This window comes from Podarcis vaucheri (assembly GCF_965113315.1).
Source record: "Podarcis vaucheri genome assembly, chromosome: 17".
NCBI classification, from domain to species: Eukaryota; Metazoa; Chordata; class Lepidosauria; order Squamata; family Lacertidae; genus Podarcis; species Podarcis vaucheri.
In genome coordinates this window covers 35,621,072-35,649,007 of record NC_138755.1, presented here as the reverse complement: position 1 = coordinate 35,649,007, position 27,936 = coordinate 35,621,072, and the positions used below count along the sequence as shown (strand labels likewise).

Genomic DNA, 27,936 nt, shown 5'->3' with positions numbered 1-27,936 from the left:
GATAGGCTTCTACTATAAGATCTTGTTCCTTCCTAATGTGTCGTGCCCGGAGAACATGAGGGTTTTATTTATTTGTTTAATAAAATTTATACACTGCAGTGGTACCTCGGGTTACATACGCTTCAGGTTACAGACTCCGCTAACCCAGAAATAGTACCTCGGGTTAAGAACTGCTTCAAGATGAGAACAGAAATCGTGCGGCAGTGGCAGCAGGAGGCCCCATTAGCTAAAGTGGTGCTTCAGGTTAAGAACGGACCTCCGGAACGAATTATTATTTTTTTATAAAAATTTTATTGGTTTTTCACAGTTTTTATAAACACAAACAATACACAATACAAACAAACAAACACACGAACAAACATGTATAATTTCATAAGCTTTTTTCTTAAACCTTACTTCGCCAACTTCCCCATACCTCCCCTTTCTACATCCCAATTTCCCCACCTGTTCCAGCAAATCCTAACCCTTAGTTTTATCAGATTTCCCCCTTATTCTTTTCTTTTACTTCCCTCCGGAACGAATTAAGTACTTAACCCGAGGTACCACTTTACTTGACTGTAGGGTGTGTAAAAAGTAACTCACAAATGTAAATGGTAATACTGTACAGTAATTCTATGAGAGCGAACTACAGTTCCTAGGAGCTAACACAAACATATCAGACACAACATACACATTGTGGACCAGCAGAAGGTGGAGTTTTAAACGCCACTTTTACAGGAAGCTCACGGTACACCCGAAATAGTTATGTAGGAGGAAATTTCAGGAGTAACTTGTCAGGCAAGCTACACCTGCTCACACATTGTGTCTCCCACACAATGATGAAATGTCCCACTTTTACATCTTGCCACCCAACTTCCTAATAAATTGTTTTTCCAGTGAAGGACTCTGTGACATAGCAAAAGGAAGTTTCAGCTGATTTCCGTAAACATTTATTACATTCAAAGGCACAGAAAGGTGATCTTTGTGTGTGTGCCTACACACACACACATGCATATATATATATATTACACACATTTGTCTACTGAGAAGCACCACAGTGTCTACTTGGATTAAACACAGAATTTCTGCCGCGCGATATAGTGTATCATTTGCAATCACAATTGTAGGATCTCCTACAACAATTACAATACAATTATATCAACATATTTTGCTACTTATACTGCTAATACAGCATACGGAAATTACGTTACATATAAAATAATAAAAAAGCTGGCTCTTTAAAATTAGCCTGGCAAACCTACTTCTGCATTTTTTTTTATTAAAGCTTTGCATTCAACTAGTTAAGCAAAAATAAGGTGGAGAAGAATATTAGTGCAATGCAATCCACACCATACCTAGGGTGCTCCCCAAACCCCTAGGGAAATCCACCCCCCCCCACTCCACCCCCCACCCCATACTGAAAGCTGCTCACCACCAGCTCCATCGAGCTAGCAACTTCCTGGCTGGGTCCGCCTCCCAGCTGCTCACGCGGAATCGAAAGAGCGGGTTTGATTGGCTACCGGGCAGCGAAGGCAGCGGCTATTGGACGGCGGCGTCCTGGCGGAGGCGGGCGGCGATGGCAGCGTGGAGGTGAGCGGAAGCTCAGGCGCGGGCCGGGCGGGCGGCGGGCAGGAGGAGCCGGGGGCCGGGCGGGGCCGCTGGGGGGTGTTGTGGGAGGCGGGCGACGTGCCGAAGGTCGGAAGGGAAGGGAGTCTGGAAAAAAGGACGAGCATCTCCAGATGGCCCCAATCTGTTGTCATTTTTCCTGTCTCACATTTTGCCCTGCTAGTATGGGGGGTGGGGCGTGTCATTTTAGGGGCAGAAACTTAATTTTTGCAATTTTTTTTCAGTGGGAGGGGGGTCTTAAAAATACGTTTTCGGGTGTGAGGAATTAAAACCTGTTATTTCTGTGATCGGGCAGCATTTAGCTTCCTAAGAGAGTACGCTTGGTGAAGCACATAAACTGCTTTGGGGGAACCCAATAATTTAAATGTTACCTTCTGAAGCTGTCAGGTAATGCTAAATAATAATAAAAATACATAATGTAAATGATATAACAGGCAAGTACTTGGTAATATGCTACTTGCCAAGCAAAACTGAATTGTATTAATTTAACCAATCCTTTTGAATTCCCAAGTCATGTTAAAACTTTGTTTAGCACTCCTCATTTTGGGAATTGGAAAATTCAGCACACCCTTTTGTGTGCGCTCAGGCAGTGGCTCATTCTACCCAGAGCCACCCACCCACAATTCCTGATCTGCAGCTATTTATTTCATGCTGAAGTTCACTGCACATTGAACTCCTTGGAATTTATTTCTTGGGAAATGGAAACAAGGCTGCAAAAGCCATAACTTTTATTAGGCCAGCCAAAAAAGTATGCAGGCCTTCTGAGTTCTTAAGAGCTCAAATATTGGGTAAGTGGTAAGCGGAACAATAACCTGAAGGAAGGAACTGGGATTTGAACATACCCACAGTCCAGAAATCACCCCAAATCATATGCCTATATCTCCAGGAAGCCGCCATGTCCCCTATAAGTGGCTGTATGCTGATAATCTAGTTTAAAACCAATTTTGTGTGCAACTCACTGTAAAGTGTGATGCCCTCCTCTTACCCTGCATGTATTGAAAAGGAATGAGTTGACTAGCTGTGCTCCCTCACCCTGACAGTAACCATTGGGCCACCCCAAATCATTTATTTTGAATCACACAAAGAAGCTGCTGCACACTGCTTCCCGTTCAAAATATCCACTTGCGCACAAGGCATTGTATTTACTTATTCAGGATTCATCTGCATTTCTGAACTGAGTAAGAAATTGGGAATTATAATGGAAAACCTAAGAATAATATTTAATTTTGTTCTTGTCCCTTACTCCCAATTTCTGATGGGCTTTGCAGGCTGAGCCCCGGTTAAAATGAAAGCAAATTAATAACTGTTTCACAATTGAGTCTTCTTATGGGGGGAGGGGAGAAACTATAGACAGTGCATTTGTAAACATGTCTACTTGGAAGTAGGACTCATTGAACCATGGTAGGCATGTTTAGGACTACAGTCACAATTCGTTTGTTTCTATTATCATAGCTGAATTTCTATGAACAGTTACTTCTGCTTAACTGTATTCATTTAGCATTTGTATTCACGCACATAGCCCTGTGCCATGGTTAATAGTCGCAGGCGAAACTTACAGCCTCATCAACCAAAAATCTTAAATATGCATGTCAGAGGCGGATTCCCAACCTTGCTCCTGAAGGAACCTCCTTCTGAAGCAATTATCCTGTAGGAGACCAGAACTAATTTGTGGGTTGCTAGTTGGAAATTACAGGTATACTTCAAAGCTGAGGCTTAATAAATGTGTTAAAGTAGCAAATGTTAAAAGTAATGAGATTGTTCTACAGGTTGTATTCAAGTATATATATATATATATATAAACAACACTGTTACAATGTGTTTAGTCAAGTGCTTGCTTGTCCTTTTAGGATTTTTGTTTATGGAGCTTAAGCATACTTACTTGAAATTAAATCTTACCAGTTCTAATATGACATTTTTAGGTAAATAGTTGAGGTTTGATTGGTCTTGTGCATGTAATATTTGAAACTATTCTGTATCTTAATGCTATTTCTGCACTGACGAAGTATTTGTGTTCTGTAAGTCCCGGTTTTCTTCCACCTGCAGAGAGATTGAATTCTAAATATTATTTTATTTTTGTTTTGTTTTAGACATTTATATGCTGCTTAATTATTTGCATTTCTAAGCAGTGTGCATAAAAACAAACCACAGGAAGTGGGATAATAAAGCAACAACAATTCATCACAGAACAAAACATTACTTTAATATTCCCTCTGAAGCAAGAAAGTCTCAGTCATTTGCCTTAGTCAAGTTCAGCAAGGAGGGTGCCTGTCTAATCTCAGCTGGGAGTTCCACAAGCTTGCACCCACTACGCTGAATGCAAGATTAAGAACTATCCAGTGAGCACTGTAAAATAAAATATAGATTTTATGGAAAACGTGTGGCTTGCTTGTTCCGGAGCTGAATTTAAGATTCACTTAGTAAAACTGAGTATTTATATTTTTCCCTTCTTTCTTTTCTCCCCTGAGCACAATGCGTGTGTGTTGGCTTGTGAGCAAAGATAGAGCCTGTCAGCGAATTAAACTGCCACATTTAGAAATGGTGATGCTAGGGCGTGGGCCCGAAACGGAGATAACAGACAAGAAATGTTCCCGAAGACAAGGTAAAGTGGAGATGAAGGTTGCAATCCTAAACATGCCAGGGAGTAACTCCCGCTAAACTCAGTAGTCCTCACTCCTGAGTAAAAATGCTTAGGATTGATTTCTTTTGGTGTAGCGTCATAAGTTATTTGAAGCTAAATAGTTTGCAGGGGGTGCTGCTATAGGGCTAAAGGAGAGGCTAAAAGACCGAGAGCTTCTGCTAAACTTCCTAGGGCTGCAGTTCTAACTCCCACTTGCAAAATGTTAAGACTTATTTCATAGTAGGCACAGTTAGGATTGTGCTGTTGTTAATACAGTCCTACCTTGGATCCCAAACGCCCTGGATGTTTTGGCTCCCGAATGCCGCAAACCTGGAAGTGAGTGTTTGTGAACGTTCTTTGGAACCTGAACGTCCGACGGGGCTTCTGCGGCTTCCGATTGGCTGCAGGAGCTTCCTGCAGCCAATCAGAAGCCGCACTTTGGTTTCCGAACGTTTTGGAAGTGGAACGGACTTCTGGAACGGATTCCATTCAACTTCCAAGGTACAACTGCATTAGGAAGGTGACACAACCCTCTGTTTGCCACATCAGATTGAGAAAACCAACATGGATCACCACAAGAAATACTTTGAACACTCTGAAGAACTAATGCAAAGTAACATTAAAACCTCCAAAATTCTCTACATTTCGCAGAACAAAATAGAAGCACGGGAAGTTACTTCATATAAAGACTAAGAGGCAGAGGTGCTGGATTTCTCCTTTCCACCAACTGCACCTGATTTGGCACACAGAGTTGGTGGAGAAGTCAATCCGTCACAACAAGCTTGTTTGTCGAGTCGCAGTGCCAGGCCAGCTGATAGAAATACGGTTCCTGTATGTGTCTTGCAGAAATAAAATATTAGCTGTGACTCCTGCAATGCAGGGGCTGGGCTAGACAACTCTTCCAACTGTGAAATTTTATGAGTCAGACCATTAACCCATTTAGCTCAGTAATATCTACATAGACTAGCAGTGACTCCGGAATTTCACTGGTTTCTCCCAACGCTACGTGTAGACATTGGGGACTGAACCTGGGAAATGAGGTGCCAGAACTCATCTGTTGATAAAAATGCCGTGGGCAGAAAAACAAACAGACACAAAAAGAGAAATGATGCCAATACTCTATACCAGTAAATAATGTCATAAAAATGCACTGGTTATAATACACCTGGTCTCTATAAGTTTAGATCCCCACCTGCACGTTGCAAAAAGGTCTTTCCTTTTTTGAACATCATATTAATTTATAGCCTGCAGTTGTCTGTCTTGCATTGGCTCTTCAAACAGGATGTGTTAGCAAACCTGTGCTATAAAATGCAAGTAAGTCGAGAGAATGCTTGATCTGGTTGCCTTTGTTACAGAGCAACACAATCAGTTCACCAACATTTACTGTCTGGATTGATATGGGAAGCAGTACACTGACATTTTGCATCCGTAACTTCTAGACAGAGTGGGCTGGAGCTGAAATCTGAAGTGTGTGTACGCTGATAAAGTTTGGAAAAGGCATTTCCAAAAAAAAAAAAGGGCGTAGCAAGAATGGGTGTTTTGCTGCAACAGGCACTAGACTATAAGGGCCATCCCCAGTAAATAGGGAGAGGCGGAGAGATGGGTTGAATCCAGCGCCGCATGAGCAGGGTTCCATGTGTTACAGTGGTACTTCCACTTCTCCCTGTGCGCCCTTCAAAATCTCAAAGCAGGCATATCTGCTCTGGAGGGTCCTTCAGTCCTCCGGAACAGATGTGAAACAGATGGAGTGAAAGGCTGGGCATCAGTAAAGTGTGATCGCACTTCGTGGAGTCATATACTCCTGAGCTTAATTTATTTTCCAGGCTTGATAGAGCAGGCCTTGATTTTCACGGCTCACGAATAAGTTGATGGACACCTGCCGCTTACTTTCTAAATTTAGTAAAATTAAATTAAGGTGTTAGCTCTTTGGGATCAACCTGTCCTCCAATCCCCAGTCCTTTCTGGTTAGTATACCCTTCAGCATAAAATGTTGGGGCATGGGGGGGGAGGCCTAACGTCACTCTCTGTCACTTTTCTTTTCAGTACAGCTAAAAGCAGACTGCAACAAAGGGTATGTCCAGGTTAAACAGGTATGTCCTTCTTTCCTTCGCACGCAGGAATGCTGAGAGCACTTTATGAAGCTTAAGCGGAAGGGCAGAAATGCTTGTGTTTGCGCCAGATTCATCTGCTTTGAAAGCATAACTTCGCTTTGCACTCAGAAATCCAAAAGAGCTTTGGGCGGCACTTTCAGAGGTCAAGGGCTATCACTGTCCTCACCAACCTATGTTTTTGGACTACAACTCCCATCATGCTGGCTGGGGCAGATGGGAGTTGTAGTCCAAAACATCTGGAGGGGGCACCAGGTGGATGAAGGCTGATCTAAGCATTATATGTAATGAGTACTTATTTCCCCCTTTTCTGTCCGTTCCCTCTTTTGCCACAACCCATGTTGATGCATTCTTTGGAAAAAGAAATGGAAGTGAAATGAATAATGCAAAGCTTGCAAATATAGGCCCATTTCCTGGATTTCTGTGGTACTGGAGATAGATGTGAGATATTTTCAGTTGCTACATATGGTCCTGCTGAGTGCGGGAAGGGCAGTGTATCTGCTGCTGATCAAAGACATGGCGTTGTTTTCCCAACAAAGTGTAGTAAAATAAAGGGGGTGGGACTTCCATTATTCATTGCCCTGTTTCGAAACAATTTTATGCCAGGTTTGGAACAGATTGAACATCTTCACTTGCATTCAACCCATGTCTTTTAAGTCCCACCTATTAGCTAAGTTATCTTTAGAAAACTCGGCTGCTTCCTCCTTCGGAAACTGGCCTCTTTGTCAGCTTAGACTTCTCTGCCATTCTCACAGCTGTGCCGGGTCATTGCCCAGGCAACCATAGCGGCAAGCAGCCATATGGTACTTGACCTGAAGGAAGGAGACCTGGGCAAAATGGAAGCTGCTTCTTTCTGGCTACAGGAAAAGGGTGGACTGCGAGGGGCTGCTAGCAGAATTTTCTTTGTGTTTTGTTTGGGTCTGACTAAAGGTTGATGAGGCAATCTTTAGATGCTGCAGGGAGGGGCATAGTTCTCTGACCAGGAGTTGACTTCAGTGAAGGAGGCAGAGTTTAAAAATAAAGCCAAAGATGGACTGTTCTCCCCCCACCTCTCTTTTTTTAAAATAATAATAATAATAATAATAATAATAATAATAATAATAATAATAATAATAATAATATCTTTATTGTCATTGCCTCCTCTCGGGGACAACGAAATTACTTGACTGCTCCATAAAAACACTAATTAAACAATACAGTATAGTATAGCAAGGAAGATTAGATGACTTTCAAAGTCCAGGCTTCCCATTCAGGGCTGAGATCGCTCTGGAGAAGAAGCTGTTCTTAAGACGGCTCGTTCTTGTCTTCATCGTCCTGTATCTCCGTCCCGACGGCAGGAGCTCGAAGAGACAGTGACCAGGATGCGATGGATCTTTTACTATGTCCAGTGCCTTCCTATGGCACCTTGTGGCATAAATCTGCTCTAAGGTGGAGAGTGGGCAGCCAACAATGCTCTCTGCTGCCTTAACAACTCTGCACAACCCCCATAACAAATAGTTTTGATATTTTGTAAAAGTTCATATAAAGTGTACAGCTTGCAGACACAGAATGCATGCGGCAAATAACACGACTCAGTCAAGAGCAGATAAGGAAAAGAGAAGAAAAAGTACCCAGACTATTAGTCAGTTCCAACATAACCTTTCTACAATGGGAAATGAGTTGGGTGGCCCATCTCTGCATTGTTATTAACATAATAAATCAATTGAAACCAAATCTCATCAAAGTGGTCTTTTTTAGAAGCATCCCTAATCACCAGCACTGATGAGGAAGTCGTTCTGAAAGAGCGATATTCCGTACATTGCGAAACCAGGAACCTTGGGAAGGACATATCCCACCCCCACCCCTCTTTCGTCAATTGTGAGCCTCTTTATTACCTTGGGCTGCCTTTGGATTTTATTGGCACTGAGATCCAGCAACGCTGTCTCCAGTTGAGTGGAAATAACCCGTGTCACATGGAGCAAACATTTCACTATGTGCTAACGTTTCACTGACTTTATAGGTAACAAGAGTGCTTTATTGCTTTGCCCAACCAGTTTCTAAGACCTACCCTGCTTGGCGGAAGTGTATTTCACTCCGCTTCCTTTTCATAAAGTGGCTTTCATCCAGAATTCATACCCGTCCGAGAGGAATAGCCAAAGTAAGCTGAATTTATCTGACCCCCCCTTTTGTTCCTTGTAAGAGGCTTACAGTACAATCCTATACAATCAACAGAGAAATAAGCCTCATTCCATGGGACTTACTCCCAGGTACATATGTATAGGACTGAAATCTTAGTCTAGACTCTAGACTGAAGTCGATAGAAGGAAGGTCGATGAAGGTCTATAGGCTGAGGATCCACTCCTTCCCACTGCTGGCACCTATGCCGCCCCCCCCCCCCCCGCAAAAGCCTCCCCAGAAGGCTGCCCTGTGAACAATAGGGTGGGACGCAGGGGGCTGCTGCAGGGAGGGGAGGGTTCCCAAAATTGGGAAGAGCATGCTCCACTTCATATTGTTCAGGAGGAGCCCCATTTCTTTCCATAGAGGCTTTTGGGGGGGGGGTTAGGCAGGTGAATCCATCAGGGCAGAGGGAACAGGCAAATTTATTTCCATGAACTGCTGTAAGTTAACATATCACGGGATCCAACGCAATATTCCTTTCTAAAGTTTTGTACTGTTGTAGCGAATGTGTTGGATCGCCTACCACAAAGTAGACTTGTTCATCCCACTTGTGGTCTACTGCTAAAATGGCCAGGTTGCCAGTCGTTCGGGTGTGTAGGAAATACTACATGTCCTTCCATGGATGCGGTATTTAGGGGTGTGAAAGTTCTGGTTCAGTTGCAAAACACCAATTCTGGCATTTTCTTTTGCTCCAAAGATAGGAGTCAACCCAACCAGCGTTGACCTAGTGGATATTGGCAAAGACCAGGAAATCAAACTGAAGCCAGGGCAAATTCTCCATATCGTCAACAATCTGTACCCGTACACCGTGCAATTCTCGGAGGAAATGGGGGCTTGTGGTGGTAAGGAGACGGTGGAGCCTAAAGGGGGGAAAAGAACACAGGATGAACTTGAGACTGGTGGCATGGAAAGCATGCCAGGCAAACACGCAAAAATGGAGCAAATGGCCCCCCAAGCCTGCGATTCCAGCTACAGCAGTAGTTCTGTTTCTTCAGGTGGAAGCTCTGTCAACAAAAAGGTGAGCCAGGAAATATTAGTGGTAACCCCTGTTGTAGCACAAGTGGGTGGGTGAAGCCGGTGAAGCTCTCCTTTCACTGCAGGACCTGAGCAGTAGGTGAGATAACATTAGGGCCTTATCTACATTACAGGCTTAAACTGGTGCAGTGGTCATTTGCTGCTCTCTCCTTGGAGTTGCACTTCAATGTAGTGGAATTAAAGGCTTCTCAGGATCCTCGCCCAAGCAGTTCCTATAAATCTTTGAGGGGAGCTATAACACTGAGACTGGTATAATAACCCTGTTGATGTGTCCGCAATGTAGATCTTAGTAGGGGCGAGGGCTGTGCAAGACCTTGATATTGGGGCTTGACTTTTGGGTTTGTGTGGTAGGGTGTAGAACATTGAACAGTGCTGCCAGACCTCACAGTTTGTGGGTAATTGGTGTTCCCAACTAGATCAGGGATTGCCTGTCAGTCACACATTCAGATAGGGCGAGGTTTGTGTGTGTGAACCTGTAGTCTTCCAAATGATATATATTGGACTGTAGCCTCCATCACCCATGACCACGGCTATCCTGCCTGGGACTGATGGGAGCTGGAGTCCAGCAATTTGTGGAGGGCCATAGGTTCCACACCCAAGGCCCTGCCATCGTGAAATGGGGGGAGACAGAACGCACCATCTGAGTTTCTGCTAATCTTCATCAAAGTACTGCTGCATTTTGGGCTATTTGCCTACTACTGTTGCTCCGAGGAACGACCTGAGAGTTACAAATATGTTGGCATTCAGTGCTCTTTCAGAATGCAATCAGAACCACAAGTGTCTCCTACAGCTATTTTAGCTATGTGACTTGGCTTTTTTAGGCTGCAGTCTTAAGCATACTTAACTAGGAAGTGTGTCCCATTGAACATTTCCAGACTTATTTTATCAGAGTTCCTGTGTTTTGTCCTATAGGCATGTTTGGAGTACTGGGCTCAAGGTCTGAAGGTTTCCATGCAAAACCCAGATATGCAGGTAAGGATCTCATTCCTAACTTGGGTCACCGTGGTGCGTGAGGATATATACGCTCTGTGATAGCAAAATCAGTGCAAGACCGTAGGACTTATGTGTTTCTTTGCTAGGTCTACAAGGATGAAAAGGCTGTAGTTATCAAGGACAAGTATCCGAAAGCTCGCTATCACTGGTTAGTGCTGCCGTGGCAATCCATCTCTACCTTGAGCAAAGTAACTCAGGAGCATCTCGAACTTCTGGAGCACATGCATGCCCTTGGAGAGAGGGTCATCCAGCAGTGCCCTGAAAAAGACCGCTTGCACTTCAGACTGGGCTACCATGCCATTCCCAGCATGAGGTAATCCATAATTGTGTTCGGAACCGGGTTGTGCCCTGTTGGTTCAGGGCGAAGGCCCATTGTTATGGAGCGGCTGGATGCAGAGGAGTGGTGGAAGGAACCACCTGGAGAATCCCCAAGGGAAGAAGACTTGGAACGAGGGGATTGGTGGTGGGATGACAAGGAGTGGTCAGAGGGAGAAGAGAGAGCAGACTGGGAGGAGGAGGTGTCAGAAGCTGAAGAGGTAACAGGGTTTAGTGAGCAGGAAGAGGCTGTGCCAGAAAGCAGCCCAGAAGCAGAGGCTGGAGAGGGGTGGAACTAAGAGGCAAAGATAAGACAGACAGCTGAAGAAGCCAGGGGGTCTCCCCCTCCTGCTGTGACCAGCTCCTGTCCTTCCTGGTCTCTCAGTACTAGGAGAGGTATGAAGAGAGTAGAGCAAAGAGAGACTTGGGAAGGACCCAGGGCAGCAGGAGATTTAGGGAACTATGGTAAGGCTACCAGATTTTTTTCAATGAATCTGGGGACACTTTTCAACTTCCTGCTAAATGGATGGATTTTGTCAGGGAACTGATTTGTAAATCCGGGGACTGTCCCTGGGAAACGGGGACGTCTGGTAACCTTAAACTATGGGAAAGTGGGGACCTTCAGTCCCCACAACTGCCTCATAGGGGCAAGATCTACTGGTACAAGTTGCTGGGCTCATTAGGCCTGGCTTACTGAGTTGGCCTGGCTTTCCTTGAATAAAGAGTTAAGTTCCCTGATGCCGTGTGAGTTATTGCTGACCCGCCCCTGCCTCCTATCTGGTCCAGCATCCTGGTCTCACAGGGGCCGACTAGATGCCTTTGGGAAGCCTGAAAGCAGGACAGGAACAAAAGAGCGCTCTTTCATGCTGCCTAGCAGCTTGTATTCACTGGGGGTAGTACACAGCCATGAACACCAGGGCTCCCCAGGCACAGACCCTGGAGACAACTGTGGGTGGCATTCAGCAGAGTGGAGCCTGCAAGCGATGAACAAGGTCCATCTCACAAGGTGACTTCTCCATCTTCTCCCCCTGCGAGTCTCCCAGGGTTTTCCCCAACCCTCAACAGCAGATTTAGAGGGCGCAAGGGGGGAGGTAAAGGAGGGGGGGAATCCCATGGCAAGTGGACTTTGTTCCTCGCACCCAGCAACTTAGTTAAATCCCATTCTGTAAATTTAATTCTGGCAACTGGCAGGTGCCCAGCACGCTCTGCCGGGTGCCCACTGGAGAGAATGCCTGCCTCCCCTGTGGACGCTTGCTCCCTCCTGCAGATTTGGTGCATAGCAGAGGGGTTGGGTAGCACATGGCTGGTTTCTTACTTTGTCCCACACGTGTCCACAGTAAGGAAGCAGCAAACGACGAAAAATAATGGTTGGCTCCGGCGACACGCCAGAGTTTGTCAACCCTTGAGAACGCTTGTGCCAAAGCTGTGTTTGTGCCACTGCTGCTATTTTGGATCCAGCACGTTCCACGAGTTTACAGGCCAGATTTAGCCCACTCACGGCTTCTCTATTTCTCTTCTAAATTTGTGAAGTGGGAGTAGAAGTGACTTATTTCAGAAGGCCGCAGTGACAACATACAGCATAATTAAAGTATGCTTGCCATAAGGCATTCTGCACATTACGACAAGCTCTAAAAGTGCTTAATTGTAATCATTAGGTCTGTTGGCCAATTAAGGATTTGTTTATTTTTCAGTTGAGAAGTAATCTTGTTTTATAACCAGATTAACTTGTTTGTTAATTGGCTAAATCAGTTTGCGGAATACCAAAACCTCAGTTTATAGGTGCTTTTTGAAATATGTAAGTATGAGATGCTGTAAACAAATTTCCTACCGTTTGTTAAAAGGAAAGGCCATCTTTAACAATTTGTTCATTACCTGTTACAGCAACATATAACACACATCCTTGTTGCGTTTCTTTCTCAGCCAGCTGCATCTTCATGTCATCAGCCAAGATTTTGATTCCACGTGCTTCAAAACCAAGAAGCACTGGAACTCTTTTACAACAGAGTACTTCATAGACTCCAAAGGTAAAAAAACAACAACAACCTAAGCCATCTCTTCTAAAATTACTCTTTATTTGTGAGTGTCTGTTTTTTTTGTCTGTCTTGTTTTCTCCAAGAAACCTAGGCATGACCACATCTTTCACATGCAGATGAAGCAGGTGGGAGGGTGTCTGATCTTTTCCATCTTGGGAGCAGGGTAAAAAAGGCATGTAATAAGTAGTGTAGCTTGGCGAGGGTGCTGAGAATTACTGTATTTTTTGCTCTATAAGACTCACTTTTTCCCTCCTAAAAAGTAAGGGGAAATGTGTGTGCGTCTTATGGAGCGAATGCAGGCTGCACAGCTATCCCAGAAGCCAGAACAGCAAGAGGGATTGCTGCTTTCCCTGCACAGCGATCCCTCTTGCTGTTCTGGCTTCTGAGATTCAGAATATATTTTTTCTTGTTTTCCTCCTCCAAAAACTAGGTGCGTCTTGTGGTCTGGTGCGTCTTATAGAGCGAAAAATACGGTAGCTGTTAAAAATCAGTCAGTGCCCCAAGTAACCCGCCCCAGATTTGCAGGCTACACCTGGGAGAGGAAGCTATTATTAAACCTCGTTTGGGGTGTAGAAATTCCCCTAGGAATTATTCTGTCACCCCCTGGCTGTGAAACAGGACGCCGGAACTTTCCACCATTGTTTTCCAATATAAGACACACTGGCATCTTGGATATAGAAGCTATGAAATGGGAATAGCTCAGTTAGTAGAATATGAGACTCTTGATCTCAGGATTGTGGGTTTGAGTCCTACACTGGGCAAAAGATTCCTGTATTGCAGGGGGTTGGACTAGATGACCCTTAGGGTCCCTCCCAACTCTACAGTTCTGTTATTCACAGCTGTCCATGGAGGCACAGGTTAAATCCGTGTCCAGGGCAGCTGTGTACCAGCTCCATCTGGTACGTAGGCTGAGACCCTATCTGCCCACAAACTATCTCGCCAGAGTGGTGCATGCTCTGGTTATCTCCCGCTTGGACTACTGCAATGCGCTCTACGTGGGGCTACCTTTGAAGGTGACCCGGAAACTACAACTAATCCAAAATGCGGCAGCCAGACTGGTGACTGGGAGCGGCCGCCGAGACCATATAACACCGGTCTTGAAAGACCTACATTGGCTCCCAGTACGTTTCCAAGCACAATTCAAAGTGTTGGTGCTGACCTTTAAAGCCCTAAACGGCCTCTGTCCAGTATACCTGAAGGAGCGTCTCCATCTCCATCGTTCAGCCCGGACACTGAGATCCAGCACTGAGGGCCTTCTGGCGGTTCCCTCACTGCGAGAAGCCAAGTTACAGGGAACCAGGCAGAGGGCCTTCTCGGTAGTGGCACCTGCCCTGTGGAACGCCCCCCCACCAGATGTCAAAGAGAACAACAACTACCAGACTTTTAGAAGACATCTGAAGGCAGCCCTGTTTAGGGAAGCTTTTAATGTTTGATGTATCACAGTATTTTAATATTCTTTTGGAAGCCGCCCAGAGTGGCTGGGGAAACCCAGCCAGATGGGCAGGGTATAAATAAATTATTATTATTATTATTATTATTATTATTATTATTATTATTCCATGATCACCTGATGTGGGCCACAAACAGCCCAAAAGAGAGTCTGCTGCCACATGGAGAAAATTGCTTGACCCACAGCATTTGAGCAAATCACCGTGTTGAGACAGCTGGCATATGGAGCAGCTCAAAGCAGCATCTGTGTGGCCACTAATGTATACACAGCTTAGTTTCCCGTAAATGAGGGTTGCTATAATAACATGGAGCCAGGGGAGGGACTGTTCTGATGCAGAGATCTCAGTCACTAGAGGCTGAGCCACCTAGTCTCAAGGTTAATATGCCAGCTGCAACGGATTCACTCCCCTGGTCTTGCTTTCCCCCCAATCCACCTCCACTGCTGCTGAGAATTCTGCTGTGTCTTTGCATCAGATGTTGGCCGGATCATTGCAGATTACCCCATCCTCAGCGGTTTCCTTTTGTGTCTCTGTGTGAGTTAGTGCTCTGGTCACACGCCTCTTTCCAATGGAGAGTGATGCATATCCTTTCATGTGCCCAAAGCAAACATGTTCAGGTCTGAGGTTTAGAATGCTGTTTTCCTCCAATTTTAATTCAAGGGCAAAATGTATCTTCCCAGTACAGTGGTGCCTCGCAAGATGAAATTAATCCGTTCCGCGAGTCTCTTCGTCTAGCGGTTTTTTCGTCTTGCGAAGCAACCCTATTAGCGGATTAGCGCTATTAGCGGATTAGCGGCTATTAAAGGCTTAGCGGCTATTAAAGGCTTAGCGGATTAGCGGCTAAAAGGCTATTAGCGGCTTAGAAAAAGGGGGGAGCGGGGAAAAATCGGAACACTCGCAAGACGTTTTCGTCTTGCAAAGCAAGCCCATAGGGAAAATCGTCTTGCAAAGCAGCTCAAAAACGGAAAACCCTTTCGTCTAGCGGGTTTTCCGTCTTGCGAGGCATTCGTCTTGCGGGGCACCACTGTATCATGTTTGGGAAGCGATGCATGAGAATGCAATGGGACTGGCAACAGATATATTTAGACACATAGTGATGTAAACAAAATCTGCTCCTTTTCCCTTATGGGGTATCCAAGAGCCCTTATAGAGTCCTTAAGTGGGTTCCCTATCGGTAGGAGAAAATAACAGAGGCCAACCAGAGAATATTGGGAAGCAAAGCAGCTAGTAAGCCTGATCTTTATTAAACTGTTGAAACACGGTCCTCACTCACCACACGCAGGAGGGAGGAGGAACCCAGAACAATGGTGTGCAAGCCCTTATATAGACTTTTGAAATTGCCCACCCTATAGTTCAAGACCACCCCCAAAACAACATACATACATCACAGAAGGAGGCGGTCTACAACAGAAATCCTGTTTGTCAGGATACCTGATAATGGTCACTGATTGCTTACTTGGGCAGCCTGGCCGTCTTTAGTGATGGTAAATACTTTAATTCCTGAATCCAGGTCACAGGCTCACCTTATTCACACACAAAGATGCCCTAAAGACAGGTAAGCAAAAGACAATGGAGGAGAGTTTTTCCCATTTCCTTCCTCCTTGAGGTCAATTTCGGAGAGTCAAAATGGTTTCAGGATTGTTCTCCTGTACTATTTCAGACACGTTTACATACTGTAATGGTTCTAGGGGTTGCCCGTGCGTAAATCGGCGCCACACCTGGGTGGGTTGCCTGAGTGAACCCTTTCTGTCTGGACAGCCACTCGCCCGTGGCTGTCTCAATCGCTGGCAGAATCCGTCAGTGGGCGTTTCTTGAACTTCTTCCAGCAAAGAAGCTCTTTGACGCCTAGTCGCCGCCTACTCTCCCTGCGTGGAAGCCTTCTGTGCAAGGAGGGTGTGGGCAGCGGAGGACCAGTGCTCTCCCTGCTGGTCCCCGGTGAGGAGTCATGGAGCCACCTCGCCGATTTCCCCCATCTGCCCCCCTTTTCCCCTGGTGCTACGCTGATTTCCTTCCCCAGAAGATGGGCTGCTTCTCTCCCTCCCGGGACGCTCTCCGGAATCCCTCTGGAGCCCTCCCTCTCCCTCTGGCTCCGATGGCAGTTCCCTGACACATACTTATGCGTGTGGTTTGCCTTGTAAATTTATGAACATTTAATTTATATAAAAAAAGACCAACTATGTTAGTTCTTAGTATGAGCTTTCGTGTGCATGCACACTTCTTCAGATACCTGAAGAAGTATGCATGCACACGAAAGCTCATACCAGGAACTAACTTAGTTGGTCTTTAAGGTGCTACTGGAAGGATTTTTTTTATTTTGACTATGGCAGACCAACACGGCTACCTATCTGTAATTTAATTTATATATTTGAGACCTTAAATTCTTATAACAATCAAGCAGCTGTTTCCACCAGCAGAATGTCATAAGAGGGAATCAGTTCCCTCCCATGCACAAAGGGAGCAGAGCTAAGCGTTGGCACACGTTTCCTAACTTTAACAAAACAGATGTGGCCGAACCTGTAATCTCAAATAAAACATGTCTGTCTCTCCTCTCCCCCACCCCAATTTCCAGATCTGATTGCGACGGTGAAGAGGAAAGGGAGAGTAACTGTAGACAAGGACGTTGCCAAACTCTTGAACCTGCCTCTGAAGTGTCACGTGTGCAAACGGCAGCAACCAAATATCCCCCAGTTAAAAGAGCACCTGAAGGAACATTGGCCAAAATAAGATGAAGAACCGCTCTTCTGATCCGCTTTCTACGTTTTACTGATTGTTGGGTTAACCGGATCCCAAAGTTGACATGCTCATTTTAATTTAAAGCCCATACCAAGTTGCTTATTAAAATGCCCACAAAGGCGCAACTATTTAGAATGGCCGGGTCTGCTTTAGTGCGACAGATTGTGGAGCGGCCTGGGGGTGGTTTGTGATGTCTCTGGTAGCACATGGTGTTCTTGGGTAGGTGGAACCAAAAGGAGTAGCCTCAAACCCTTTCTAAAGGGCATTTATCTTTTGGAGCGGGTGGGGCTGGATGGAAATCAAATTGGGTTTTATCTTGTGACCAAAATCTCTTCCCCTTCAATAGGGCTGGGTGGTAATCTTGTTTTCAACATCGTGATATATCACCATCTAAACATCGCGATATATCAATAGATCACCATGTCTGAAAAAAGGATGGAGCTGTGTAGAGACACTGGCTGGCTTCACGGTTTCCCCCACATTGTGATTTTTTGCATAGCACACACAAACACATGATGATTCACAATGTATTGTATTGCCAGGTCAAAAATTATGAAACCGATATCACAATACGGATTTCAAACTGGTTTTGAGAAATTAGCAGTAGATCACCCAGGGGTTGACTCCTAATTATCTAACAACTAAAAATAATTTCACCCAGCCTGCAAAATTAGGTGGCTAACAAAATGCTTGGTGGGGGAAGCAGATTTTTGTATGGAAGAACTTACAAACTCGCTTCTAGTACCCATCTCAGATTCCTGGACTCAGCCTGTTCCCATTCCTGAATTATTAGTGTATTTCCATCCATCTGGGACACACTTATGCCCTTGTCTCTGTTTGGTGGACCTCTGAGTTCTAGTGTTACATGGGGGAACCAAGTAGATCCTGTAAGCCTGAACCCCTGTTAAAGGCCATGTTGGTAACCCGAAAGGGCCACATAAGGCCTTTGGGTCTTTTTTCCAATATTCCTGTTATCCTAGAAGAGATCAAGATGCTTAAAGAGGGGGTTAACTGAGTATTCTGAGGTATACAGTTTCACATTGTATTCCTAAGGCTATTCCACAGATGTTAGCTATAAGCCAGAACACTTAACAACTAATATACCAGACGCTTGCTCACTTTCATACTGAACCATCGACAAAGCGTATCTACAACATGCCCAATAAATTACAAATCAAACAAGAGTACCAGCAATTGTTAATTTATTTTGGCAAACCCCAAATCGACCTTAATTCTGCCAGGAGCTCGTCCTACTCTTGAGTAGGACCCTGGTAGAGAGACATGCCTGACTGGCATGTTCACTCCCTCCTGGGCAATCGTTTGGGAGCTTCAAAAGCTTTCTTCTGCCCAAACATCACAGCGACTGATGCCAACAGATATCGGCACACTTAGGGATCCGCAGGGTCTTTGCAGCTTGCGTAACAGACCTCAGCAACTCAGCATTTTGGCTAATCTACTTTATTTACATATAAACACACACGGAGCACTGCAACATGGCTCCCTCTTTCTCTAGCATCAGACAGCAAAGAGAAAAAGAACAAAGGACAATAGTCCCACTTCACGGAACACAGTAACACAAACATCCTGTCTTCGTCACTTCCCACTCCATGGAGTCAAAACATACACCGTCATGTGATAGACAAAAATCCCATGACTGCAATCATGGAGCAGGAATTCTAACAAATTCCTTCAGTGCGGACGCATATTATGACCATTTCTTGCTTGCGTCTGCAAGGTGGATGATGTCATAATGCACAATGCCAGTGTCATCAAGGTTCTGAAACCCACTGTGGGCATTGGCACCTGTTTGAAATGGAGCCCAGCACCTAGAGAATGGGCGTAAATGAGAAACGAGACAGAAAATGTCTAGCCGAGGAAGTGCAAGTTCTGGCTCCGTGCCGTTGAAGAGGGGGCCACTTATGAAGCCTGGTTCAGCCAGGGCTAGAGATGAAGGGGAGGCAACTCCAAGGATGGTGGTGAAGGAGACCAGAGCTGTCGTCGTAGACATTGGTACTGGCTCCTGCAAGTGTGGGTTTGCTGGGGAACTTAAGCCAAGCCATGTGGTCTCCTCAACTGTGGGCAAGCATATCCAAGAGACGGCAAAAACGGGAGACAACAGGAAAGAGACTTTCATCGGCCGAGAACTTCGCGATGCAGGAATACCCCTGAAGCTTGTGAACCCTTTGAGACATGGGATCATAGTGGACTGGGATACCGTTCAAGACGTGTGGGAATATCTTTTCCAGAAGGAGATGAAGATTCGGCCCGAGGAGCACGCGGTTCTAGTATCAGATCCGCCCCTGAGCCCTACCACCAACAGAGAAAAATACGCAGAAATGCTCTTTGAGAGCTTTTGCACTCCTGCCATGCACATCGCTTACCAATCTAGATTGTCCATGTATTCCTATGGCAAGACGTCGGGTCTTGTCGTTGAGAGCGGTCACGGTGTTTCCTACGTGGTCCCCATTTATGAAGGCTACACCATGCCAAGCATTACTGAAAGGGTCGACTATGCTGGGTCCGATGTCACACAACACCTCATGAAGTTATTAAATGACTCCGTGAACTTGTTCACAGAGAGAGACTGGCACATTCTGGAAGATATCAAGGAGAACCACTGCTTCACTTCCGTGGACTACCAACAGGAGACAACAGCACCTTCCAGGAAATACGAGATGGAATATGAGCTTCCTGATGGGCAAACCATCATTATCGGCAAAGAGAGATTCCTGTGCTCTGAAATACTCTTCAAGCCGTCCTTGATAAACTCGCAGCAGCTGGGCTTGCCTCTCCTCACCATGACTTCCCTCAATAAGTGCGATGTCACGCTCAAAAAGAACCTGATGGGCAACATCCTGTTGTGTGGGGGCTGTACAATGCTTAAGGGCTTTGCTGACCGCTTCCAGAGAGAGCTGATTAAAATGTGCCCAAATGACAATCCCATTTCATCAGCTGCCGCTGAGAGGAAAACGTCAGTGTGGACCGGAGGCTCCATCTTAGCCTCCCTTAAGGCTTTCCAGCAGCTCTGGGTTTATAGGAAAGAATATGAAGAACGAGGTCCTTTTTACATCTACAGGAAATGTTTCTGAGCTCCCACCACTGATTAAACTCTTACACATACACACACACACCCCTCAAGCTAGATGCAGAGAGGCTAAAGAAGTCTCACACCCGCTTTTCAGTTAGTACCCATCAAAAAGTTACTTGATCTGTGAGCACTAATGGACTTACTTTCCGTTCTCCCTGTATTAAAAGCCCATAGTAAACACTCTGCAGTTATAACAAAGTGGTTTTCCATTTCTTGACACAAAGCGGCACAGCAAATTTGCGCATAGGTAAGGCCTTCCTGCTGGATCCAGTCGTGAGTTATGTCACGTTCTCAGGAAGCAAGTGTAGCATCGGGCTGGATTTCTGTCTTACAGAAGAAACGGAAAACTGGAATTATTTTTGCCTTGCGTTCCAAACGGTAATGGAGTTGAACATGAAACCACTGCCTGCTAAGCCAACATCTTTCAAATATTTTTGCTTGGGGAAAAGGACGAGCCTTTTCACTTATAAAATGTGTTAAGTGTGAATTAGTCAAAAGTTGTGTTCCTTTCAGGGATGCCTTACTCCTTTTCTAGCTCGAGAATAGCAGTGCAGAGCGAAACAAACCAAAGTTTAAAGTTGCTATATCAATATAGCATTTACACACGCACACAATCAGGCATAATCCAGCACTGCAATCCTATACACACACTTAGGTAAAGGTAAAGGGACCCCTGACCATTAGGTCCAATCGTGGCTGACTCTGGGGTTGCGGTGCTCATCTCGCTTTACTGGCCGAGGGAGCCGGCGTACAGCTTCCGGGTCATGTGGCCAGCATGACTAAGCCGCTTCTGGAGAACCGGAGCAGCGCATGGAAACGCCGTTTACCTTCCTGCCAGAGCGATACCTATTTATCTACTTGCACTGGCGTGCTTTCGAACTGCTAGGTTGGCAGGAGCAGGGATCAAGCAATGGGAGCTCACCCCGTCGTGGGGATTTGAACCACCGACCTTCTGATCGGCAAGCCCTAGGCTCAGTGATTTAGACCACAGCGCCACCCGCACACACTTACCTGGGAGTAAATGCCATTGAACTAAATGGAATTTGGTTCTGAGTAGGCATGCACAGAATTTATGTTGCGAAAAGCCCTACTCTTAACTAAAAACTTGAGGCATACTTTGCTCTTTTCAGTAAGATATTTTTCTTTTTATTGCGGGCAGAGAGAATTATCCACCTTCAGAGAAGTCCCTCTAATAATTCTGCCCCCCGCCTCATGTTTTGATTTCATTGAATTACCATAATGGCCTGAATATAAGCCACAGCTTTAAAATTAGAAGGTGGGGGAAGGAAAGAAATACCTGAATATCATAGAATCATAGAATCATAGAGTTGGAAGAGACCACAAGGGCCATCGAGTCCAACCCCCTGCCAAGCAGGAAACACCATCAGAGCACTCCTGACATATGGTTGTCAAGCCTCTGCTTAAAGACCTCCAAAGTAGGAGACTCCACCACACTCCTTGGCAGCAAATTCCACTGTCGAACAGCTCTTACTGTCAGGAAGTTCTTCCTAATGTTTAGGTGGAATCTTCTTTCTTGTAGTTTGGATCCATTGCTCCGTGTCCACTTCTCTGGAGCAGCAGAAAACAACCTTTCTCCCTCCTCTATGTGACATCCTTTTATATATTTGAACATGGCTATCATATCACCCCTTAACCTCCTCTTCTCCATATAAGCTGCTCCATTCCTCACTGCTCCTGGCTGCATACTGGTTGGAGGCGGGCAGGGGGGAGCCGCGCCGCGTTGCAGCGGCCCTTCCCCTTCCACGCTCTCTCCTTTCCTGGCCTTAGGGGAGAGGATGGGGGACAATGTGTGGGGCAGGCGCCACTTCATCACGCTCCGGGCACTGTTTGCCCTGCGCTCCTGACTGCATACCGTAAGGTCACGAATATAAGCCTCACTTTAACTTTTCACGCTTGGAATTTGGGGGGGAAATGTGGCTTATATACAGGCCAATACGGTATATGTTTTTCATCTATTACGGACCTGGAGACAAGGACTACCTTTAGGCACCAATCAAAACAGGTGTCCCCAGGTGTAGTCAGAGGGAACATAATGCAGCCAATTTGCTGAAGTTACGCCAGCCTGGATCTAGGCAGTGCCTGGATGAGAGAGCACAAGGGAATCCCATGAATGCCACCTGGAGTACTGTGAAGGCAATATAAAAATATTAGTATTATTTTTAATTTTTTTAAAAAACCACACAAATAAATACATAGTGTAAGATTTTAGTTTTGCTACTAGAAAACATCTTTCCATAAAAGGATTACGTGCGCCATTGATTCATCTGCTTTTCCATGGAAATTCCCGCCCCCTCCAAAATGCAGGTACTAAAGTTTGTTCACAAAGAGCAGAGGAACCAAAAGATAGACCCAGAATGGGAAAAGGTGACAATGAAACTTTATTAGCCCCTCTTTCTCCTTGATTTTGAGAAAAAGGGGCAGCTCCTATAAATATTTTGTCAAAACATGGTATTTCAAGGTTAGTGTATGAAAATCCGCCATCAGATACTCAATTGATACAGCTGTGGTGTGGTTGTACCAGGAGTGATGTGAATTACAAAGCGCATCTGGTTCAGTGGGTGCTTCACTTTTGCTATGCAGGGTAACCGATGTCCGTATTTGAGTTTGAGTTGGGTGTCCTTAAAAGACAAAGAGAAGTCGCCATTCAGCCTAGAAAACCACAATGCAACTAAGGCGCAGTTCTGCTTTCAAGTTTTAAAATATCGTTTTGTGATATCCACTGCCAAAAAAGGGACCAAAGAGCAAAAAAATGTTGTTTTGAGTCAACAATTTTAAATAAACAGATGTTGCCTGCTTGTTTTGCAGAGGCTTTTGTGTTTGGTTGTCCAGGTAATCCATCTGAACTCAGCAGCAGGAGAAAAGAGGAGGGAGGGAGGCAGGCCATAATTCAGAGCTATGTAACAAGGTTGGTGTGCACTGACTTTGGCCTGCCAATCCCTTATCACTTCAGGATACATGATCAGCTGCAAGATCTGGAGAAGGCACATATTTCAGAATCTGAAGACACAGAAATACAGGCGCTCAGTCCATCTAACAGCTTCAGGGTCTAGATTATTGGAGAAGGTTCAGTTTCCACTGGATGCTTTTGTTGAGTTTGGGAGGTATAAAGAATTCAGGATCTGGGAGAGAGGGGGGAAACAAAAGACAATACTAATAATTATTGACAAAAATAAGCAGGCAAGCAAATGCATTTTACATGTAGTATGGGGATTGCAGAAACTGAAAGGAGATGCAAATGCCAAAACCTCACAATAGCATTTTTTTAAAAAAGAAAAGGGGGGGAGAGAGAAGGAACATTGTGAGAATGAAAATCATTCCTACAATTCCACCTGCTATTGCAGGCATACTTAAAATGAATCAATGAAGAGTATGAAAATCTGGCATTCCCGTTTTTAATCTCATTGCTTTGTGATCAGCACAGATGGTTGCTGGAACTTTACTGAATGGTATGCCTCATGGTAACCATATTTAATCAAGATTAATCACCAAAAAACTCTGTGTAGTTTACATATGATCAAATATTCATTACAAATACCAATAAAACCAAGCATTTTAGATAATGAAATTACATGGTATGAATTGTTTTATTTACTTATTAGGATTTTTATAGAAACAGAACATAATATGAGTCACAAATCAGTAGGGGATCGGCTCCGGAACCAGTTTTGAATGCTAGGAGCCAACTCAGGAATATATGAAGAAATAAAGAATAGTGCCTCTGAGCATGTGTAGAGTATGTTTCCTCAGCTTTCAAAATCAGAAGCAGCTTCCTCCCCACCCTTTGGGATTAGAGGATTTCCAGTCAAACAAGTTTTCACCTATATGTATACAGAAATTAAATGCTGAATTCAATCTCAGTAACAATTGATTTGTGTAGCATATAATTTCTCTCGCCCACCTTGTGAAGCTGGAGCCATTGTCTTTTGCTGATTGTAGGCCGCGCTTATGCTATTGGCAGTTGAATTGGGACCAAGGATCTAAAATTGCAAGGATTGGAAAGTGGAGCAATTAGTCTGTGGCTCACTAAACATGCAATGCTAAGTCCAGCCATGGTTTAGTGTGCCCTACTGCTGCCATGCTACCCAGGGCTAAGCTGTGGTTTTGCTCCACATTATGTCTGAACCCAGGTTCGTGGTTTGACTCCTCCAGACAAATCACAAGCTATAAACCCAAGAACAGGTCTGGGTTACAGCTCATGGTTTATCTGGAGCTGAGCCCTGGTTCACACTATATGCTACGCCAAGCCAAACCATGGTTTAGCCCTGGGTAATAATAATAATAATAATAATAATAATAATAATAATAATAATAATTTTTTATTTATACCCCGCCCTCCCCAGCCAAGGCCGGGCTCAGAGCGGCTTACAAGCAATAATAAAAACAAGATGAGTGATTACAACTTAAAAACAAAAATAAAATACAACATTAAAATAATGGAACATTAAAATATTAAAATGAAGCCTCATTGCAGGAGAAGGAAAAGAAAAAAGAAAAAAGGGGGGGAGGGAATCAAATTGGCTCCAATCCAAAGGCCAGGCGGAACAACTCTGTCTTACAGGCCCTGCGGAATGAAATCAGATCCTGCAGGGCCCTGGTCTCATGAGACAGAGCATTCCACCAAGTTGGGGCCAGTGCTGAAAAGGCCCTGGCTCTGGTTGAAGCCAATCTAACTTCCTTAGGGTAGCACAGCACACCACAAAAATGACCAGGAAGAAGCAAATTGCTGGCAGACTCCTCTCTTCGAATCAGCATATTCATATCGTCATTCAAAGTCATCATTTGGTTTAACACTACATCAATCAGGTCTATGTCTAACAATGAAATTACCCTAAAAAGTGGGGGTCGTTTTATACATGGATAGTGCATAGGGTGGTCGTTTGATTGGTTGCTGCCACGGCTGTCAGCAGCTATCGGGCGTGTTATTGGTTGCTGCGTGTGTCAAGGGCTGGTCTTGATTGGCTGACGCTGTGGCAATACAGTGGGTGATTGGCAGCTTCTGCCGGCAAGGGGACAGACGAGAGGCTGATTTTCTGCTGCGTGTGGGTGAGCGATTTTTGGCCACCCCCCCCCAAAAAAAAAGCTCAACAAAAAAGCCACCTCCCTCCCATTTTCTTAAATTTGAGTCCCCCAAAATAAGGGGCATCTTACACATGGGGGCATCTTATGCACAGAAAAATACGGTAATTGCTCCCTCCGGGTAGTCCTTGTCAGCACCGTGATAATTGGGAGAGCATGCCAGATCAGAGCCCTGTGACTACTTTTTTTCTTCAAAATGAAAAGTGGTTAGCTGCGGTCTTAGTAATGAACCAACAAGGCTGCCAGCAGCGTTTAGCCCCTTGTGCTATAAGCAAAAGCAGACAAGACAAGGTAGTGATTACTCAGTTAAATTTGTACCGGGTTGGCTGGGATCTGCTGCAGATCTGGTGTCCAGATTTCAAGGAGGGATTGCTCCACCAAGCGAAGGGTCTCCTCAAAGGCTTGCTGCAACTCCTGGGCTCGCCCGTCATAGCCAAAGAGGACAAGATGTTTTAAAAGGCTGTGTATCTCACCTTGGGAAGAAATTAAAGCCCCCCATCCCAATTGTTATAAGTCAAAACTGAAATTCTTTAATTACTTTGCCCTCCAAAGCCAGCCTGGAAGTACCACAAGATTTAGGGAAGCTTTTAATGTTTAACAGATTATTGTATTTTAATATTCTGTTGGAAGCCGCCCAGAACTGCTGGGGAAACCCAGCCAGATGGGCGGGGTATAAATAATAATATATTATTATTATTTATTCTACAGAATCCCCCTCTCTCTTGGGCGCACACAAAATGAGCACCTATTCCTTTCCTCTGGAAAATAAAAGGGTCTGGGGGTCTCTGCAGGACCTGTTCCCTCAGGGACATTCCAATCCCCATCCCTGAATATTCAGGTTTCCTTTTAAGAAACAACAATAGGAGCCTTTTGCTCGATGAGATGTAAAGGCAGGAAGTGCAAACTGCCTTGTACCTTATTGATCAGTAAGAAGCAAACAACTTTTAATGTTCAGGCCAAATATGTCAATGGCTCTGGCACTTCAAACATTTAATATATTTTCCTAAGTCTACTTAATAAATTAAATATGTTGGGAATGTATTCTAGTGATGAAGGCAAACCAAGAAAAAAAAGGGGGGACGTGGGTATCACTATTATTTTAACATACAATGGTACCTCGGGTTAAGTACTTAATTCGTTCCGGAGGTCTGTTCTTAACCTGAAGCACCACTTTAGCTAATGGGGCCCCCTGTTGCCGCTGTGCCACCGCTGCACAATTTCTGTTCTCATCCTGAAGCAAAGTTCTTAACCTGAAGCACTATTTCTGGGTTAGTGGAGTCTGTAACCTGAAGCGTATGTAACCCGAGGTACCACTGTAAAGGACTACGCCCTGACGTGTTAGAAGCAGGGGGTGCTCATCTTCAGGGAATATTGAGAACAATAACAGAGAGAAGTTCAACACCTCAAAATTCAGGCTTCTTCACGGAGTTAGCTAGCCTGTGTCAGGTTTTCATTGTTAACCTCTTCAGAGTACAGTGGTACCTCGCAAGACGAATGCCTCGCAAGACAAAAAACTCGCTAGACGAAAGGTTTTTCCGTTTTCGATTTGCCTCGCAAGACGAATTTCACCTATGGGCTTGCTTCGCAAGACGAAAACGTCTTGCGACTTTGTTTCCTTTGTCTAAAAACAAAGACATGTTTTGTTTATAAAGTTAATTTATTTTCCCTTCAATTTTTGAACTGCTCTTTACAGTATGTGTGACTTTAAAGAGCAGTTAATAAACTGTTGTTGTACCAAATTTGGCTTTGTTTGGACTTTTTTTGACCATAGGAACGCATTAATTGATTTTCAATGCATTCCTATGGGATTTCGTGATTCGCAAGACGAAAAATTCGCTAGACGACAAAACTTGCGGAACGAATTAATTTCGTCTTGCGGGGCACCACTGTAGCTTTAAATCAGAATTCTCCAGCAGCGACATGAACATTGGCCTCAGTAATCCAGGATCCATGCATTTTTGTATTACTCACTTTGTTATTGGTCATTCTGTCATTTAGGCTTATCCATTAATGAAGGCAGCCTATAATTCAGAGCCGCTGCATTTAGAAACTCTCTCTAGAAATTGTTAATTCCTTGCTCTTTGTGGGGGGTCCCGTTCCCCACTCCCCCCCCCCAAACCAGGCTTTTAAATAATTGGTTCTGAGCCTCTTCCTTCAGACGATATCCAAAGTTCGAAGAACCTCAGTGACTAACCTTTTAGATTGTCAATACTCCGGACTATTTCCCCTAAAACTTCCAGGAGTGCAACATCCTCTAAGGGGCTCCCTTCCTTGAGGCTGTGTTTCTTACGCTCTGCCTTGCGACGGTTCTTTGACGAGCGTCTACAATAGATGAAATGCCATGAGACATCTATACACAACAGTGAAGTTGGAGTTCTTTGGGGGCGGATTTTTCTCCTCAAACTTGGGTCCCCAGCTGTTTTTTGGGGACTACAACTCCCATCATCCCTAGCTAGCAGGACCTGTGGTCATGGATGATGGGAGTTGTAGTCCAACAACAGCTATGGACCCAAATTTGAAAAAAAAATCTGTTTTACGAGGAGGAGATAAGAGGGAAACCATAAAGCGAAAGGCAGATTGAGGAGAGCTTGGTTTTGTTGTCAATACCTCCACATGTACTGAGGAAAGCTAGCATTTTAGGAAGAAGCTAGAACCTGTAGTCTGGATGTGCTAGTTTTTTTATGTGAAGAATACTGGTTTTAGCAAA

The 27,936-nt window shown here is 44.7% G+C and overlaps 3 protein-coding genes across 8 annotated transcripts in view; 2 read left to right on the top strand and 1 right to left on the bottom strand.

The window, feature by feature from the left end:
• The first annotated feature begins 1,485 nt into the window (after nucleotides 1-1,485).
• APTX (aprataxin) lies at nucleotides 1,486-17,179 on the top strand. 6 transcript variants are annotated; one of them, XM_082205108.1, is made up of 8 exons: nucleotides 1,486-1,569; nucleotides 4,071-4,204; nucleotides 6,266-6,312; nucleotides 9,185-9,505; nucleotides 10,435-10,494; nucleotides 10,602-10,828; nucleotides 12,751-12,854; nucleotides 16,881-17,179. In XM_082205108.1, exons 1-8 carry the CDS (start codon nucleotides 1,556-1,558, stop codon nucleotides 17,033-17,035), a joined length of 1,062 nt encoding a protein of 353 aa, XP_082061234.1. In that variant the 5' UTR covers nucleotides 1,486-1,555; the 3' UTR covers nucleotides 17,036-17,179. The 6 variants fall into 6 exon arrangements, with proteins under 6 accessions (XP_082061234.1, XP_082061237.1, XP_082061233.1 ...); XM_082205107.1 differs by lacking the exon at nucleotides 1,486-1,569 and adding an exon at nucleotides 1,642-1,992; XM_082205109.1 differs by lacking the exon at nucleotides 1,486-1,569 and adding an exon at nucleotides 2,051-2,393.
• A 1,617-nt stretch (nucleotides 17,180-18,796) lies between these two features.
• Nucleotides 18,797-20,619, top strand: ACTL7A (actin like 7A). The gene has a single exon (XM_082205051.1). The coding sequence runs from the start codon at nucleotides 18,907-18,909 to the stop codon at nucleotides 20,131-20,133; it is 1,227 nt and encodes a 408-aa protein (XP_082061177.1). The 5' UTR covers nucleotides 18,797-18,906; the 3' UTR covers nucleotides 20,134-20,619.
• Nucleotides 20,620-22,513: 1,894 nt separating this feature from the next.
• The window catches only part of ELP1 (elongator acetyltransferase complex subunit 1), a 48,171-nt gene continuing 42,748 nt past the window's right edge, over nucleotides 22,514-27,936 (bottom strand). Inside the window, exons 34-37 of the mRNA XM_082205315.1 lie at nucleotides 27,424-27,551; nucleotides 25,548-25,702; nucleotides 24,052-24,130; nucleotides 22,514-23,272 (exon numbers count right to left, since the gene is read on the bottom strand). Of these exons, the coding sequence (XP_082061441.1) occupies nucleotides 23,205-23,272; nucleotides 24,052-24,130; nucleotides 25,548-25,702; nucleotides 27,424-27,551 (430 nt within the window). The 3' untranslated portion in view covers nucleotides 22,514-23,204. The remainder of the gene's footprint in view (nucleotides 23,273-24,051; nucleotides 24,131-25,547; nucleotides 25,703-27,423; nucleotides 27,552-27,936) is intronic.

Coding starts and splice junctions, on each gene's coding strand:
- APTX (XM_082205107.1), top strand. CDS start 1,970: ATGTTACCTTCTGAAGCTGTCAG. Junction 6,313..9,184: donor GGTATGTCCAGGTTAAACAG/GTATGTCCTTCT, acceptor TTTGCTCCAAAG/ATAGGAGTCAACCCAACCAG. Junction 12,855..16,880: donor GTACTTCATAGACTCCAAAG/GTAAAAAAACAA, acceptor CCCAATTTCCAG/ATCTGATTGCGACGGTGAAG.
- ACTL7A (XM_082205051.1), top strand. CDS start 18,907: ATGTCTAGCCGAGGAAGTGCAAGTTCTGGCTCCGTGCCGTTGAAGAGG.